Source organism: Coturnix japonica, chromosome 9 (assembly GCF_001577835.2).
Source record: "Coturnix japonica isolate 7356 chromosome 9, Coturnix japonica 2.1, whole genome shotgun sequence".
Lineage (NCBI taxonomy): Eukaryota > Metazoa > Chordata > Aves > Galliformes > Phasianidae > Coturnix > Coturnix japonica.
In genome coordinates, this window is record NC_029524.1 from 8,375,009 (window position 1) to 8,393,677 (window position 18,669).

General features: G+C 38.2%; 1 protein-coding gene across 1 annotated transcript in view; it reads right to left on the reverse strand.

Annotated features, from left to right (window-relative positions):
• Positions 1–3,098: 3,098 nt before the first annotated feature.
• DNER (delta/notch like EGF repeat containing) overlaps positions 3,099–18,669 on the reverse strand; it is a 97,075-nt gene continuing 81,504 nt past the window's right edge. The window contains exons 9-13 of the mRNA XM_015871494.2: positions 18,251–18,373; positions 16,625–16,738; positions 15,585–15,716; positions 9,215–9,461; positions 3,099–4,174 (exon numbers count right to left, since the gene is read on the reverse strand). Of these exons, the coding sequence (XP_015726980.1) occupies positions 4,063–4,174; positions 9,215–9,461; positions 15,585–15,716; positions 16,625–16,738; positions 18,251–18,373 (728 nt within the window). The 3' untranslated portion in view covers positions 3,099–4,062. The remainder of the gene's footprint in view (positions 4,175–9,214; positions 9,462–15,584; positions 15,717–16,624; positions 16,739–18,250; positions 18,374–18,669) is intronic.

Here is an 18,669-nt window from a genome sequence, read left to right on the forward strand (position 1 = left end):
AGAAAGGAGGGCAAACTTGTAAAAAAGGAGAAAAGAGCAGTTCAGAGTCCAGGTCTTTGGGCTCCATATCTCTCATTTGGCATGAGTTAAGTGCTTTACTCTTCCCTCACTGCTTACCTGCTTGTACAGAGCACTTCACAGGAGTAATAGGCTCCAAGAGATAAAACGTACTTTAAACAAACAATTCACCACACGATTTTGTTGCAAAAGAGAAAGTGCCTGAACAGCATAGACCCATCCATCACTTTCACAGTAGCCAAAAGGTTTGCAGATTGGGCTTGGGTACACACTGGCCTGCTCTAAGGCTCCTGTTTCATAGGAACATACATGAGCTCATTAGATCTCAGTAACGCATTCTTTAACTTTACATAGCTGGAAAAAGCCTGAGAGACCAAACTTTCCTTCTTTTGCCAGGACCAAGAGAGCACAGACAAACAGTAGACCACAGCCCAACCAGCACGTGAAGTTTGGAGACATGGCAGCAGTGAAAGGAAAAAAAGTTTCCAAAGCTGGTGAAGCTTTTGTAGCAAGTGAGCTGGAAGCACCCAAAGAGAAGCTGCACTGGATCTGCTTGGCTGCAAGGAAAGGGCATATCTCTTCCCAGTGTGACATGCAGAAGCTTTGAAACAGCGGGCAGTGTGAGAAAGGAATCAGAGAAATGTGAGGCAGAGCAGGATAGCCATGTGAAGGGGCAAAGTTTCCTGTACTTACAGCAACCCATGTAAGGAAGAGCTGTTTAATTCCTCTTAGCCTTCCACACACAATAATATTCAGTGGTGTTGCATTTATTTTTTATGAGGTGTCCATTGCTATCAAGAGACACCATGTATCTTCAGGAATGCCTCATCTACTCAGACATTTCTCAGCTAAGATCTGCTGGAAGAAAGCCAGAAATGATGCTGAGATAGGTTGAAAATATCAGTGCTGCAATTGAAGCTTCACCTCATGAGACTTTGCTCTTTCCAATTCTCAATTTCCTCACAGCAGCACATGTATCAGATACACTTGCAGTAGAAGGAAATACAGTGAGGTCAGACTGGTGGCTTTGGTGCACGGCTCATCCCAGTAGAGTGCATCAGGCCTCCTCCAGGTGCCCAGAAAACACCAGTACCCCCAGAGCTCCTGGGTGCTCTTCACTGACAGAAGCAGCACCAGCTGAGAACAAATGCAGCTGATGAAGGCTTGCAACACTTGCTCACACCCCGCACCCTCCACCCAGTTCACCAGCCCAATAGTTCAGATTGTCACTTCACCTTCCAGCAGCACCCAATGCCTGCCACACATCAAGTCTTTCCCAGTAGCACCACAAGCTGGGCTGAACATCAGGGCTTCTCCAGCCACATGCACCCAAGGGACAGCTGCATACCCCCTTTGGAGCTCACACAGGGCACATGCAAATGCCCAAAGCACATGCTTTGGAGATGAGACCTAAAAGAGAGGCTGAAGCTTTAATTTTTCTCGGGTACAATTAGGGTTGCTATATAGATGTATTTGCTCTCTATGCAAAAGCAAACAAATAAGTTAACAAAGAACATCCTCTGCTTTAGGAACCAGTGTCTCATGTCCCCATGCATGTTTATCCTCAGACAGATATGATCTGGCACTGTAACCAACTTGTTCTAGCAGCTTCCAAGCTGGGATGAAATCTTAGGACAGGTTTATGCCCTCTGGGCTGTAGGGCTGCTCTGTCTTAGCAGGCAGTGCAGCACCTCACAAACATCTCTGAAGTGCAAAGATACAGGCGCAGAGCATGCAGAACATGTCATCAGAGTTCAATAAAGTAAATTGGAAGGAGGAAAGGTAATTTTCAAAGCACAGTTCACAGGAAACACAGGCTTATTTACAGAAGCTAGAGGCTTCAAGCTGACAGTTCCTTACAAATTACTTATCTTTCAGGTCAGTCACTTGAGAGAAATACAGAATGTCCAAGTATCACTACAAAGGTGTGGTTTATATGCAGAAGGGCTACTGCTCATTGCAAAATCACCCTAGTAAAATATGGTGCATGAGTATGTATGTTCCCTAGAACTACCAAGTTGCTTATATCCATACTTTGCAGAGATTTGTAGTTCTTCAGAGATAAATCAATTTTAATTTCACCACTGAAAGTGACAAAAACATTGAAGTATACGTATTTGTTTTCTGTATGATTAGCAGATCAGTCATAACTCAAATGTATTTGCCCCTGTTCAACAAAAGATATGAAAAATGGCATTGGGTATTGGTTCTTTCTGATAGTGTCATTTTGTCAGACATTCTTAAAGCAGCTCTGGAAGTCACTTGAAAGTCACCACCACCAAAGGTTTTCATACTTGGAAAAACAATGAAAACCTGACAGCCTGACAGCTGACAGATGCAAATCCACAACCCTTATCCCAGCAAACTGCACCTGAAGAATGCAAGGGAGGCTTAAATCTAGTTTCTTTATGCCTCCAACAAATAGTTCTTGACTTGTGCCAACAAGGAAGCACATGGTAGCAGATATGACTTATTGAGAAAAGCATCCTGGGTTTCAGAAATGCATCTGGCATTTATATAATTCAAACACAGCATGTTGTTAGCATCAGCTGACATATTCAACCACCCAGCCATTCCAACAGTAAAAGAATCCTCTCAGCTGTGCTCTGTCATACAGAGTGGTTTTACTAAAACCATTCGCTACAAGCTTTACTTCCAGGTTTACTACACTCTCCACCTGAAAACAGGTGTTAGTTTTAGAACTAAACAAAACAGAGCTTTTCATTGTAGATCATCCAAACTAAGCCAAATACAGATTTGAACCTGAACTTTCTCCTTCTGCCATCCCTTAAACCTAAGCCAAAGAAGCCTTGTCACTCCTTTACGTTACACTGAAAGCTCAAACAGATACATTACCTCACCGGAAATATCACATAATTCTACATTTCTGCCACTCTCCAGGCTAACCTCTGCCAAAATAACCTGCCTTGTCAATAAAGCCCCCGTGGTTTTTTTTAGTTTTCAGGCTATTAACAGCTGAAATATCCTCTCAGGCATTATTTACAGCACATGATACATCCATGTCCTTTCAAATTTATAGGCAACATTTTCAAATGAAGAAAAACCAAAGAAACAGCTGCCATCTTCACTTGATAACATTTATTCCATATTTTCTGAAATAAGCGAGAATTTTAAGAAGACCATAAGCAATCAAATACAGCCACAAATAAACCATACTGATCCTAAATTAGAAGCACTGTGAGAAATACACAATATCTCATGAAACATTACTGTACATCAACAAACAACTCAAACCATATGCTTAGGTTACTCACAATATAAAAAACTTCAACCTTTAAAGAAAAATATAGATTCAGTCCAATTGCAGGATCTAATCCCGTGTCCACTGAAGTCAATGGAAGTTTTTTCATTGATTTCAATGCTTAAAGGATCGTGCCCTTACTTTGCCTCAAGAGGCACTTTATTATTATACAAGGCCTAGCCTGAATACTATTACAAAAATGTCAAACATCAACTCAAGAGTATGTTCCAGCAACTTTCAGGAAATAATGGAGAAATAGGCTATCTATCCATGCATGGAATAAGGCAAAAGCTAATTCATTCAGATTAGGAGTAATAATTTTTACTAGTTTCTTCTTCACAACACAAACATTTTAGACTTTTTTAATTAATGGATATATTATATATCATATTATGCTTCACATTTTTCCTACCTCTACTGAGAAAGCTGGCACTGACATGTCATAAAGAACTCCTCATTAATTACTGTTTTCTGTTCTGTAACAAGCACAAGAAACTCATCTGGGTTTAGTAATAGTGTCTACCAAGAAAAAAGCACACACTATCATAAGCTTATAGTTTATAGAGCTCAAGGTACATTAAAATGTAATTCATGAAGTTCACAAATTCTGTTTTAAAATATTTTTCCAAACTAAAAGCTGCAGAAAATTGGTTCTTAAATATTCTACAGAAAATTCTGAAGCATCTAATGGTTTTAAATTACTTATGCTTTCTTCTTAAAAATATTTAAATTAGGTTAGTAGCCCATCCTTTTGAAAAATAATCCAAAAAAGATACACTAGGTTACAAATCTTTTGTCTTAATCAGTGTAACCAAAGGTTTGTCATCGGGGCTGTAATCTTCGTAAGCAATGGGGGTTGCATCGTACATTGCAGGTCGGGATTTCTTGCCAAACCTGGAAACAAAAGAAAGTTTTGGTGACAAATGGGAGTATGAACACATTAATGGCAACAACCCACTGAGATATGGTATGCTGTCAGCAACAACCCAGAGCACCTAGGTAAATCCTAAGTTATACTGCAACATGCCAGAATTACAGATGTTTACCTATCTGAACTGGAACTTCAAAAACGTATGCATCCACTCATTGTTTTTAATTATAATTATTATCAAATCATAATAGTATTCATAATGATAATGCAATAACCCAGAAGAATTCTGCAGGAATTCAGCTGCTGAGTTCAGCAGTACCACAATCTGAGAAGACTGTAGAAGTTGAGAGTAAAACTGACATAGTTTCACTACAAGGCCAGATATTTTTTTTAGATTTTTTTATTGTGAAGCCTTTCCTAACAACCCTCCCTAAACTACATAAAGGTTAGGTCATACTTACCAACCAAAACAAAACAAAACGAACAAAATAAAACCACAAATCAGAGATAACCATGTCACATTTGCATTTGGAAATGCAACAGTAGTGCAATGAATCAAATGCTATAGACGAAGCATTAAAAAATGTAACTTGAAGGTTTTGCTCACCTGACTTCCAACTGAGAAGCTCAGTGAAATTATCAGCATCCTGCACACCATTAGCAATTCTGACAAAACTAAGAGCAGGGAAGCTGTTGCAATGCCACATAAACATTCTAATCTCAAAAAAATATCACATGCAACAGAGCGCAGAGAACTGTGGCCATACAATTGAAGTTCCTGTGCTGGCACATCCAGAACTTGCCAAGGTGCCTTTTGCACTGCACTGACCATCTATTACTACTCTGATTATTTGTTAAGATATAAAATGCATCTTGAATGTAGAAAAGTGTCTTCTATGTTCTGACTACAATTACAGGAATTTCAAGCAAAAAAAGAATAACACAAAAAGGAGGCAAAAAAGGGTCAAGTCTGCCTTCCCTGTGGACCTGATGTAGAGCAAAATATTAACACAGAAACACAAAGACTTATTTATACAGTGATCTAAACAAAGGATTCTTTTTATTCCCTTCTAATGCACTGTATTAATTCAGTATTAACTTAACTTGTGTGCATTGGAAGGTGAGATTCAGAAAAGTCAGATTTTGAGGATAATAAGTATTTAGACCGAAACAAAATTAACTTGATTTTCTTCCCAGATTTTTATGCAACCTCCTGACTGCTCCAGCTTAATTCTTTGCTGTTTTTATTGATCTGGAATTGTTGGTAAAGCTAAAATTGCTGGAAGCAATATAACGTTGGAAATCTCATCTTGCAAAGTACTTCAGATGTCAGTAAGGCCACACTAGATAACATTTCTATGTAAGAATATTTCCTTTCCTCTACAGTTTACTCTGGTATAAACAGGCAATGTTCACTCATCGGCTTCATAAAAGATAAGTCTGATTTTCTATAAATGAGATAAAATTCCAGGAATCAAATCAGGAAATCAAGTTATTGTATTTCACTAAACCAGAGGTAGCAATAAGTTCTGAACTACCCGTTTTCTTCATCATTCTCAAGGCTTTAAAGCAAATAGAGTTTTTCATAAGTATAAACGATAATAAAATTCTCCAGGGATTTAAGCAAAATGTTGCCTTTTTGACAAGCACAGAGAGCACGTGGCTTTTTGCACGTGGTAAAACAGCACAAAATCTGTTCTCTTGTGTAGGTCAGGGTTGACATGTGCCCCTAATTAGAAAACGCTGAGAAAAGACCACAGCACATATGCTAGTTGTTTGTGGCCTGGCTGAGCTATCTGACTGGTGACCACATTGCTTTGATCAGGCGGCCCAGATGCCAGCCCCAGCTCATAGTGCCAAACAGAGCTAATACTAAACTCAGAGGTCCTGAGTGGGAAGTTCTAACTTAGTGGGTGTGTACATAGTAGGGTTGCACAAGGATCTTATGCTATTTTACAGTTTAATTGATGAGAAAACAGAAAATGCCAATACAGTCTGCAAGATGCAAGAATTAAAGGGGCAATAAATAGTAAAAAGAAGAAGGTTCCTGCTGCAGTGAATACTGGATCAATTAATAGGCTGCTACTTAAAAAAAAAAAAAAAAAAAAAAAAAAAGAAAAAAAAAGAAAAAAGATTCCAGTACAAGATTATTCATCTAGGAACAAAGATTTTACAGCAGATGGGGAAAGGACATTTCAAAAGTGAGATAGCCATGGAGAATCATCAACCTCACAAATTCCATCCAAGTAGAACTTTGAGAAAATCTTACAGCCAAACTCTAAGGAAATGGTAACTTCTAACTTTGGTGACATAGGCTGGAGTTTGGAGTACCTCTAGAAACAGAATGAGGACCACCTGTTGCTACTCTTCTCAAAAAACTACAAAGTATCCACAAATAAAGTTTAATCATGAAAAAGAAGAGAGAGATCAGAAGGAAAAAAAAAAAAAAAAAGCCTGCCTGCAGGAGGAAGGGATTATTCTTTTCTCCACAGGAGAAGAATAATAAGAAAAATAATTTTCTCTGCCTTGTTCACAAGTGGCACTGTGTGTTCCTTAATATTACTGAACTGTAATCCTACGGTTTCCATGAAGTTGGGATTCTGTTAGAGGGTAAGAAAATAGATTGTGCTGAAGCTCATTAGATTCAGGAAGCTTCATGTTCTGCAATCTGACATGGCAGGCAAACACAGGAGTGTGCTCATTGCACAGAGTGAGCACAGGGAATGTAGTGGGGAGCAGCTGACTCTGCTGTGACAAGGTGACTTAAACAAACTCTGATGCACCAGGCTCTTCAGCTTCCATAGACATAACAAGAATGAACACTAAAAACAGCAGTGCTTCACTTTGTTAGAAGACAATCTAGTTCTGGTCTCATAACTCTAAGAACATTTACTAAAAGTGTTCCTTGAGCACATTCATTTTTTCCTACAGCGAGAGAACATTGATTAATGAAGATCAAACTATAAAAACAATCAGAAGAAAGACTTGCTAAGAAACTTGAACAAGAGATTCTAAAATACTTTACAGAATATGCACTAGGTATCCACATTCCCTGGACACCTACTGACATGGTCAGAAACCTTCTTGCATTTAAAGAAAATAATATACTTACTTTCCCTTAGGCCTTTATTTTCCAAAATTACTAACAAGATTTGGTTCCTAACTGAGAAAGAGAGTGATTTTCAGCAAATGCTGAGAAGCTATTACTTGAAAGTCAGGTCTTTTAATATGGCAATTCTCAAAATTCAGACGGGTTTTCTTAATATGCAGATCTATGGGTTTATGTGAAAAGAACAATGAAAGTTGTTCAATCCTCTTCTTGGATTGAAAGGATCAAAGCAATGCTTTACATCTTCCTGAAACCAAAATGGACACAATAACCTTCACACCAAATCTCTCTGAATTAACTAACTTGGCAGCTCTGTCTTGGCTTTTTTATGATGAATCCATTTTCTGAGAGGCAGAGAATTATTATTTGGAATAAAGATACTTATTTTCATTTGCATTTTCTAGGAACACCTTTCCCAAGATAGAAAAGGCCTTTATTGACAGGTTCCAATGATGTGATTTTTAACTGCTTAATTTAGATCTGAAAAAATCATGATGAATACATCCCAGATACTTCTTTAGATGTTATTTAACTCTGATGCAAATTTCTTTTTCTAAACTTTTGCTTTTTATAATAAGTGGAGATTCATTCTGAGTAATCCAGAGATTAGCAAAAAGACCTGAAACTGTCCAATTTCCAAGACGTAAATGACTTCATACAGAAAACTTCCATTATGAACATTTCCATTACCTGCCAGTGAGACTCCAAAAAGCAGAGGAAATTCAGATTCAAAAGATCCTGCTTTTCTGTACACTTTCCTTAGGTACCCTTGGATAGAAAGCTGCCAATTTCGCTTTGAGAATTAAATAAGGAAATCCAGGTGTTTCACAGTGTTCCTCAGGAGACCATTCCCAGTCTTTGGGGAAGTGAAACATACCACCTCAGGAGCCGTAAGTGAACAGGAGTGACACATTCACCACTGCTGCACAGTTAAGACAAAAGGTGTTTGATATGAAAGATGAACAGTGTTGCACCTTGCTCTCCACCCCTGGAGGTGTACAGTACATAACAGCAGATTCACAAGGCCAATGAATAAAAAGCTATAAAGCATTCCATGGGCCATAAAGCAACTCCCTCCTCTGCCAGTACATGACTGAAAGAAGAAAGCAGTTCTCAGGATGTGTGTGCTGTGGAGATGCTGAGCTCCCAGTAGAGATGAGAGGCAAAAGAGACTTCAAGGGAAGACTTAAAAGAATACTGACATTATTTGGATTACTATGTTACGTAAACTATACACAACTTTCTTTTTAAAGCATTTACTGGTTAATATAATTTGACAGTGAACAAATGTTTTAATGTTGGGATTTTAGGAATGCACATTCTAACTCAATTCATCTGTTTTGGAGGTTTTTAAAGACAATTATTGGCAGAGAGCTAGGTAAAATTAATGCTACATCAGTACAATGGCTTTCACTTGAGCTCTTAAACCCCTTCCAGTCTGGCTTTTGTATTATCCCAACACTCAACACTCTGGGTGCAGTTAAAATTAAAGGTCAAGAGATTACTATCTTGAGGAAAACAAGTAAGAAAGATCCTCAGCAAATAGGGGCACAGAAAATGAGTGATTTGAAGAGTCCAGCTGAATAGTATGGTAAATTAGTCACGAAATCAGCAAGTGGCTTTGCTGTCTCATCAAACTACTTTCATGTATCAGTTACAGAGTATTTTTATCCTAAACAGAATTTACAGGCTAAGGACTGCACCAGTCCCTCTTCACTAGTCACACCAAACAAAGTCAGAGTAACTCCTGCTACCTTCAAGGAGTTGTGCTGGGTGACCATACTTCAGCTGAGAACAGAACAGGGATCAAAAAGAACAAGGAGCAATACCAGCGATCCAGTCTTCTCACAGTGAAACAGCCCATTCTCTGTCAGCAGCAGTTAGATGCACCACACAGGGACCGAAATTACATATCACAACAGATTTCTTTTAAATTACCATCCCCAGAACAAACCTGGCATGTCGGATAGAAGCAATTGCATTACTGAATTCACTGTCGATGCTTCTACAATTGTAAAACTCTTCATAGGCTGGCCTGGAAGAGCCTTGGTATTCGATACGGCTGATGCGACATATTCCCACAATGAGAATAATCAGCATCAGGACGAATGCTACACAGAGAGCCCCAATTATGATGTAGAGGGAGTGACGAGGCATGTTTGTTAGGCTCTCTGCCATGTGCCCGGATTTCCACTGCAGATCTGCCAATAAGAAATAAAAGGTATAATTAGTACTTTATAGTATGAAATAGTACTTTATAACCTTCCTGCTGAATGGAATTCTTATATTATGTTCACTTTCAGTATTTTTCTGGAGACTTCTGAGGCCAAGAATACGTATTTTGAAGCCTTCCAGGCTCTGCTATGGATATCTCAGCATGCCTAAGGTGCAACAAATTCAAACAGCACTATTTGATCCTTCAGTCATCTTTTTTGTAGCTTTTTTTAATGACAATAAAGAATCATTGCTCTAGTTTGATCTCCTGTTTAATCCGAATCACAGAAAACCACCTACTTACTATTCTCACATTATGCTTTACTTAACTACATGCTCTACGAAGACAGGGAGGTTTTTTATCTAAAGGTTTCCAGTGCTCCATAGATTTTCTGTGCAGTTTCTTCAATAAATTAGTGAATGCTAATACTAAAATATGATTTAATTCATATTAAATGTTTGTTTTTATTTTTGAACACAGGGCTTTGTTGCATCTGTACAAAAATGCAGATATTTCCAGCCCCACACTGTTCTCCCCAAAACCCTCAAAAGCACCATTCTTGCCTTATATTTTTTTCTCTGTTATTACTATCCAAATTTACTACATTTTAAATAGCAAGAAAAAGCTGTTTTAAGTCTTTTACAAATCCTCAATAGCTTGATAATTTTCACTTTCAATCAAGGTAAAATTAGGGTTAGGTGATCTCCCAATACAGATCACTATTCTTGTTAGTTTGCAAGAGTTATAGTCTCTGACAAAAAAATAAAAAAATTTAAAAAATCCTATTTTTTAACTTTTTGTCAGTGCACAGGCTAGTACAAAAACAGGCAGCTCTAGCATTATGCCTCATACATTTGCTACCTTAGCCCCATTATTTTGACAGCTGTATCAGGGTAAAGAATCATTCCCTTTCATGTACAGAGAAAGCAGAAAGCACTTGAGGAAATAAAGACTGCCTCTTCACGAGAGATACAGAGATCACAGTACAGATCTAGGAGTTCTCTCTTACATGTAGGCATGACACTTTGTTCAAGAAACTTGTTATCTTCTGCACTAACATCTTCCACCACCATCCTGCCGAAGACCTTATGTTTAGGGCTCACTCTTCGAATGGCATATGATCAGATTTGAAAAATTTTGGTTTTGGAACATATCTGGACATTAATATATTTTTAACCTTCCATTTAAAATGCCTGTACTGAAGAAAAAGTATTCCTCTTTTGTGAGATGCATAGTGCCCTGCAAAGCACAGGAAGGCAGATACACTTTCCTATTGAGATCCGGCATTTCAAGGACAAAAGGGCACTTCATAAGCACTGAGCACACTACAGTCTTCTCTCAAGCATAAGTTCCCTGAAAGTCTCAAAGCAGAAATCAAAGTAAAGCTAATTTGGAAGAAGCTTCTTGTATTTATATACCCCAAACCTTTTTCTACAAATATTCTCAATGCCCAAACTATTGTCTGTCAATGCCAAGCAAATTATCAATTGCCTATGCCCCCATGCTTATTTCTTATTAACTTTAGATTTCTTACTAGCCTGTACTTCCCTCTAGGGTTCATTTTTGGCAGTCCTTTAAGGCTATAGTCTCATAAATTATTTCAGACCTGGAATGGACTTGAATCACTCGAACTGCAGAAATCTGACACTCTTATTAAGTTACTTCTAGAAAGTGACTGCTCCTTTTTTAAATGGACTTCTACTTTACGCTGTTTGGAAAACTCCCTTTACTTAATGACAAATGCAGCCTGGGAATGTGTTTGTCAAGGATGTGCTTTGAGAATGTTAGCATGCTCTTAGCAGCTATGTCTCAAGGATGTTGATAATGGTTAAGTGATCTGAACCCCTGAGCTACAATCAAGTTTAGTAGCGTCTGTGGATAGAATCTACATTTAATCACAGAAATACAGGGGGAATGTACAGGTAGAGGGGGGAAAAAAAGAGGAAAGTAAGGGGAAAGTCTGCAAGATTAGCACATGGGATTCATCTGAGCACAGTCTGAAGAAATGGATGCTTTTCATACATAATAGTAAGGGGCTGTCCGGGTGCAGCCTGAGCTTGTGCTTTCTCAGACTTTGTGTTTGCAGATTTGCTCTGTGTTTTTGGGACTGCTTGTTACTGTTGTTTTTTTCAGTCTTCCTCAGAGATCAGTACAGTTTTGATCTGCCCGAAACATTGAGGGATTTAATGTTTCTGAAGTGCTGTTACTGCGATTTGCTTGGGCAGGCAATGAGGAGCAAGTGCAGCTGTGCTCTGTGCAGTTTGGGATAGGTTTCTATTTTTGTCCTGCAGCACATTCATCACACATGGTGGTTTCTGTCAGGTTGTCAGACTAAGCCAAAATCAGATCTCATGTGAGCAGATATATGGCAAGACAGTCCCGCTTTAGACTCTGCATCTTCCGTTTCTGTATGATAAGTATGAGAGATATTTCTTCCTTTCTTCTTCAGCAGATAAAAATACAAAGATTAACAGCTTATACTCCAAGGATTAGAAGGAACATATGACAGCTCTAACTGACAATATTTTCTGTCAGTTGTCATAGTACAATTAATTAAGAATTAGATTTCAATGAGCACCATGCAGTCTGCACTACAAATACATTTTAGTATTAGTTCTCAAGTAACCATCTGGCTTGGCTTACCTTGATAACTACATTAATACTTACAGCAGTGGCAAAGGTTATGATAATAACTATAACCAGCAAGCATTAGAGAATCCTTGAGAGACATTTTGTAGCCATTTTTACACTGAATGCCCCATTAACTTTTTGGGCAAACAGAGTTCATCTTGTTGAAAGAAAAATCTCTTATTTATAATTAAGACCAATTTAATCCTATTTAATTGGAATTGCTAACACTGTTAAAGAACCATAAGATGTTCTAATAAATATCACAGTTCATCTAGGTGTATTACATTTCTCTTCACTGTTGTGTTTGTTTGTTTTTTGTTTGTTTGTTTTGTTTGTTTGTTTGTTGTTGTTGTTGTTGTTGTTTGTATATACAGAGCTTGAAAACTGAAGAATGCTGTCTGACAAAAAGATAAGTGAAATCCTGCAGGGGCAGTGACCTCAAGCTGGTAAAACAGAAACCTAGTAAAATAAAATGGGGAACAGTAATTGGAGAATTTTTCAACAGGCTAAAAGTACAGTCAGCCTCCTTCATGGCCAGTAATAGAAAGTCGCAAAAGATAAAATGTGATGTATTTAGTCAAACGACTCCCTAAGAGCAGTCCATCTTGTCTATTTCCAGTGTTCAGATGGATGGTCCAATAGAGAGAGAGCCAGTATACAGAGCTTAAATCTAACTTCCAATACACTATTACCACAAAATGCTGAAGCAATATAATAAAGATGACAAGGGGCTATGGGGAGATCAGCAGAAGCAGATACACCAAAAGAGTCAACTTTTAGAGCTGAATAGAAATTCCATGCATCACTGACTCAGCTCCAGCAAGCCCAGATGTGCTGTATCTTTTCATAAAGGATCTGGATATGAACTTTTTATTTCTAGACATGACCAGACTGGGTTCAAATCAGATGGACATCTCTTAGCTCTGAGAACAAAGAACTTCCCACAGATACATAGTTTTGTAGAAAAACCTGCAGATCAAAATGCTTTTAAATCCTTCTGCAAAGTGATTCCTTCAAAAATCAGCCCCTCTCTATTTGCATAATCCTTTACACACCTGTTAAAATCCAGAGAGTTTAGGAAAGTTTCCACAGCTTTGTGTTTTAGCCCCTGTATTGATTAGAGAGGCTGCACGTTCATGCCTAAATCTGGCTGTTGTGAAGCATCATAATGCCCCATAACAACACAGCATTTTCATTTGATGTTGGATAAAAGAAATTTTACTAGCAAGGGAGAATGACATTTGTTGGTGTTAAGCTTATCAAAGAAACTAAAGGTGGATTGCATTTTTAACATCTCTACACTATTATTACATATATAAACTCCACTATCTGGTTTGTTTGGGAAAAAAAAAAAAAGAAAAAAAGAAAAAAAAAAAAGAAATAATAATCGACAATAATTTCAGCCTCTTCAATTGAAAGTGATTGCCATGAAATATACAATATGATTTATTCTCCAAATAATGAGGTGGGAAGAAAAGGACCAATATTTTTGGTTAAAAATCAGGCTTGCAGTATTATCAGTGTCCATTAACACTCAGATAATTCCCTGCCTCCTGTCACAACAGTAACAAGACAAAAGAACAAATCACTGAAGTCAGTGAAAGGCTCGCAACAGTAATAACTACATGCTGTTGCTTCATCCCGTCATTTAAACTTACGTAGTTTACAAGCAGATGAAGAGCAGCAGACGAAGCCACTGCTGTTCATGTATAACCGGATGCCACATGTAGAGCAATATGCACTAAGCAGAGACAATCTCCTCACTCAAGAGAATATCTCAAGTGTAATTTTACCCACTCCTTCACTTGCAGACTTACAAATTGAATCAGAAAGAATTGACGTTGATCACTCACAAATGTAAGCTTGAACCTCAGCTGTCTTATTTAGTTATTAGAGGTATATGTCCCTAACAGGGGGATGCAGGAATAATTGGGTTGCTGAAAAGGCTTCTTCCACCTTCTGTTCTGCTTTCTCCCCATTTTCCCACAATTACGCTTAGTGACCGTAGCACGTGACAGTCAAAGGATTCCAGAGCAAGCATCCCTGATTTCACACAGCTCATCTCCAGGGCTCAGAAGCATGCAGCCCTCCCTGATTCTCCTTAGCTATTCATTCCATAATGTAACAGAAACATAATAGTTACTATATCCAGGCACTCCATGAAATATGCCTACAGGATGGTTATTGCTTCCTGCAAGAACTAAGCTCACCTGTCAGCCCACTACTTAGTAGCTAACAAAGAAAGAACTGCACTGCCTTGCTCATTAACTCAGCGACACCTGAGACATGCATGTTGAGCAGCCCTGCCAGTAAAAGCTCATCTGACCACCATGTAGCCCCAGCAATGTTGTGTACAGCCAGCACACAGTGCTGTGTTTCCAACACCATGGTGGTTGGTGACATTTTGGGTTAAAGTAGGGACTAACACTGAGAATAGAAATAAACTTAAAAAGCAGTTGATATATTTAAGCAATGTTTTAGTAAAAAATGAAGCTTTGTTTTGTCCTTGTGGAAATGATATACAGAAAACATTTTTTATTCCAGCCTTCGTGAATTATGAATGTACAGCAGGAATTTTCTGAGTGCTTATTCACTTCTGTTCATTTTTAAACTTATTGCATATCTCTGCAGTGTTAGCTGTGTAAAATGTTAGAGGTGTAAATAATCCCCTCACAGAAATGTGTGCATCTGTGTAATATCTTGAAGGGATCCATGGCCATAATATCCGAGCATTAAAGAACAGCTAAACTTAAGTAGAGAAGATATCTGTAGCCCAAGAATGCGACATCAGTGAGATATAAAGTAGCCCTCTGTGCAGCAGGAATAAAGACTAATTTCTGTATTAAATACTCCACACTTGGGCTTCATATTTCCTTCTCCTCATGTACTCTCTATTGCTTAACATGACTGCAAGCTTGCACTAAAGCTTTCCTCTGTGCTAAGGTGGATCACAATGGAGCTTCTACCAGACCTTCCCTAAGTCTTACTAAATATTAGGAAATACTTTGCCTGGGAGACCTTTACCTTCCTAACAAATCTGGTGGAAATTGCTCCTGACAAAGGTGGTAACAGCATGTGCGCACCAGTCAGCATAATTACACAGTCCTGGTGTCCTGAGGAAAGCAAGTTCAAAATAGTTTTGTGGAAGCATTTCTAGAACTGCAGGTGCTCAGAAGTCAGTACCAGTCTGCTAATATTGTGCATGTAGCTCTTTACACAAGGTGAGTATGAAAATAAACTCTGAAGCATACGTGCAATTAAGAGACAAACTGCTTAGCGCCCAACTGTGAGGACAATCTGGTCCAACGCATCACTAGGCGAGGTGCCAGAAACACAATTTTCCAACTTTCACAGCCACTTTTGAAAGGTTATGGCCTTATCTTCATCCAGATCATCCTTATGCTTCACCTTTATTGTCCAAATCCAGCTTAACATTCTCCTCTAAAATGTCTTTAATGGAATTTTGATAATTACTTACGTATTTCGCAGTTTGCACCAACCCAGCCATGTGGACAGTGACAAGTGTAACCACCAGGCTGATCTATGCAAGTTCCAGCATGGTGACATGGGTTGCTGTCACAGTCGTTGATGTCAATTTCACATTCTTCACCTTGTATCAGGAGAAAAAACAGAAACAAAAAACAACTTCTATACAGAAGCTGTATCACACATTAGACATGTCATCAGTAGCATTTGATTTTTTTCTAACTGCTAACTCTCTCGTTGCTTCAAATATAAATTCTTTGTAAAACAAGTGCAATATAACAAATTGCCATATATATCCTGAATTGCTATAGAGGTATAATAACATAGATAATAAGAACCTTTTTTCAGAACCTCTGAAAAAAAGTCATTTTGCAACAGAAAGCTTTAAAAAAAAAGGCCTTTAGCACAGAACAAAAAGCACTATTTGATCTCAAAAAGGCCATGAATAGGTTGATCTATTACTCTCACTTGGATGCTACCTTATGAATAACAGAGCATCGAGTTCTTGAATATATTATAGCAGATATTTTGATTAAACCGCTCATACCAGTTTAAATATAAGGCCAAAGGATTAAATGGGCTGCTTACCATTACTCTGAAAGTACAAACTGATTTATAACAAGCACTTTAGGGCTTTTAGCAATTGTAGGTAACAGAATGAGCAGTTTCTTCAGTTCACAGTAATTAATGGGTCAAGGTTACAACATCTTCCAGTTTCAGCAGTGTTCAATACTATACTGGCTTACTTGAAATTCTTCAAAATCTTATTCTTAAAATGCAATGTACAACAGAGAGATATTTGCCCAGTGAATTCCCTTCAAGAACATACTTTTTTGCTACAAAAATTTTTAATTTGAAAGCAGTTGCAAGAAATATCAGTACATTTTTATTCCCACTAGACTGACTACAATTCACCAATATCCAATTAATTAGTTTTCTTCAAGAGATGCTGTATTATTTGGTGTTTGTCTTCTTTTTGGGTACAGTAAATGCTGACAACTAAACATCCTGTGTAAGGTAGAAATTACTTGCCTGCATATCCAGGTGCACACATACATGTGGCATTCAGCCCTTCACTGTCACAAGTGCCACCGTTCTGACAGTTGATGTTAACACAAGGATCTTTGTATAATTCACAGAGACTTCCTGAAAAGAAAAAATTAGTAACTGCTGTTAACATTATGCACATTGACAGTCTGGAATCAGAACAGGTGGTAACTTCATCTGGAGGAGTGCAATGATGTGCAACTTCCAAGCCTGCTGTATGACTGCAGCCATACATTCTGTGGTAGTAAAGCTTTAATACACGTGCTTTCCCACTGCCCTTATGACCCTTGAGGGAGGTAGGGTGATTTCTGCTAGCAAGACCTCCCAGAGTCTACAAAAAACAATGACATAGTGATACATAATCTGATCAGCTTTTCTTCAATAGAACTCAAACAATAATCATCTTCAGTAATAACTGAACATAAAAATGTAATTATATGCATAAGCATTCTGATGCTTCTCACTGACTTTCATAGGAAACAGAGGAACACAGCTGAGGCAATTAAGAAGATAAATTAATTTATTCAAATGCACAGCTATACGTAAACACTTGAGTTAGTCAGTTTCTACTTCTGCAGCAAAGCAGAAGAGACCAGCAGAGCCAGGAACATGCCCAGGGGAAGGCAGAGGCATGGAGAGGGGCTGCAGATAGAGGGAGGTGTTAGTAAAATTGAAGCCCACATAATACCTGGAGCCAGTTACCTCTGCTCTGTTCATTAGGGACACTGCATACATTAAGTATGGAAGGAAGAAACCTCAGTAATCAGCAAAAATTGTTCAGAGGAACAGGAACATTTGAAGCAAAATGCGCTGAACGCACAGAGCTCTCACTTGCATGTACAGATTGGTTGAAGGCAGAAGATGAAGTCATAACTTTATGATTAAGTGCCCTTTAAATTGTTATGAAAAGCTGAGGGTCATCTCCTCACTAAGCCTCTAAAGTGATGAATTCTTTATTGTCAAAGAACAGTGCAATCACCGGCACAGAATGAATATTTAGCCTCAAAAAGCTGTTAAGTGAGCGTTACTTATCAACACAGATAAAGGCTGATACTCTTAATGAGAAAAAACACTAGGGTAATGTTCCTCAAAACATAATCACTCCATGTTTATATATATATGTAACAGAAATAAAATTCCTTTGTGCTAATCTGTTTTGAATACTAATACTTTATCGCTATGTTTTTAACTCACTTCACTAGGAAAATCCAAAAATAAGATTTGGAAAGCTCTCCATGTAATGGCTCCCAAGAATAGCTGATGAAAGAATTTTATTATGCTTTCTTTGAAAACCCCATTGCTTCCTAACACAACTTATAAACAGTAAGAAAAAAGCACCCTTCAGAAGAACAGATTCAACTTCTCCCCATACAGGATCATACATTCCTCAAATGAGTAATTACACAAGCTAGCCACATCTGAACTACTCTGAACAGCTCATCTGAATAAAGACCATGGGATCAGGATCTACACCAGAGCTCGCTACTATTTATTTTACATGTGAGATTTATTTCTGCTCAACATAGGATACAGTATATCAAGTTTTTAACAAAACCTATAATAAAATAATACATGGGATGTTCAAAAAACAAGAGACAAGAGCCATTTTACCTTCATATTCAGCAAGGCACAAGCACTTGTAGCCATTTTCAAGGTCTCTGCAGGTGGCCCCATTCTGGCAGGGTGTAGAAAGGCATTCGTTGTATTCTTCCTCACAGTAAAGGCCGTGGTAACCTAAATCACACAAAAAGGAAATAAAGCCATGAAATACTTCCCAGTCAAAATTAATAATTATGCTTTGATTTTGGGCAGGTGTTTGCTAGTTGAAATACACTGTGCAGACAAATACATGTTGAGACATTAATTTAAGGACATCTGCTGCACAGGTAAAATGACAAAAAATAACCTAGGATTCTGAGACAACCCAACCACTCTAACTGTGATAAAGCACAGTGAGGTGGCAGGCTCTGAGGCAGCTGGCCAGGGCCACTCTGAGCAATGCAAATGACTGCACTCAGATGACAAAATGG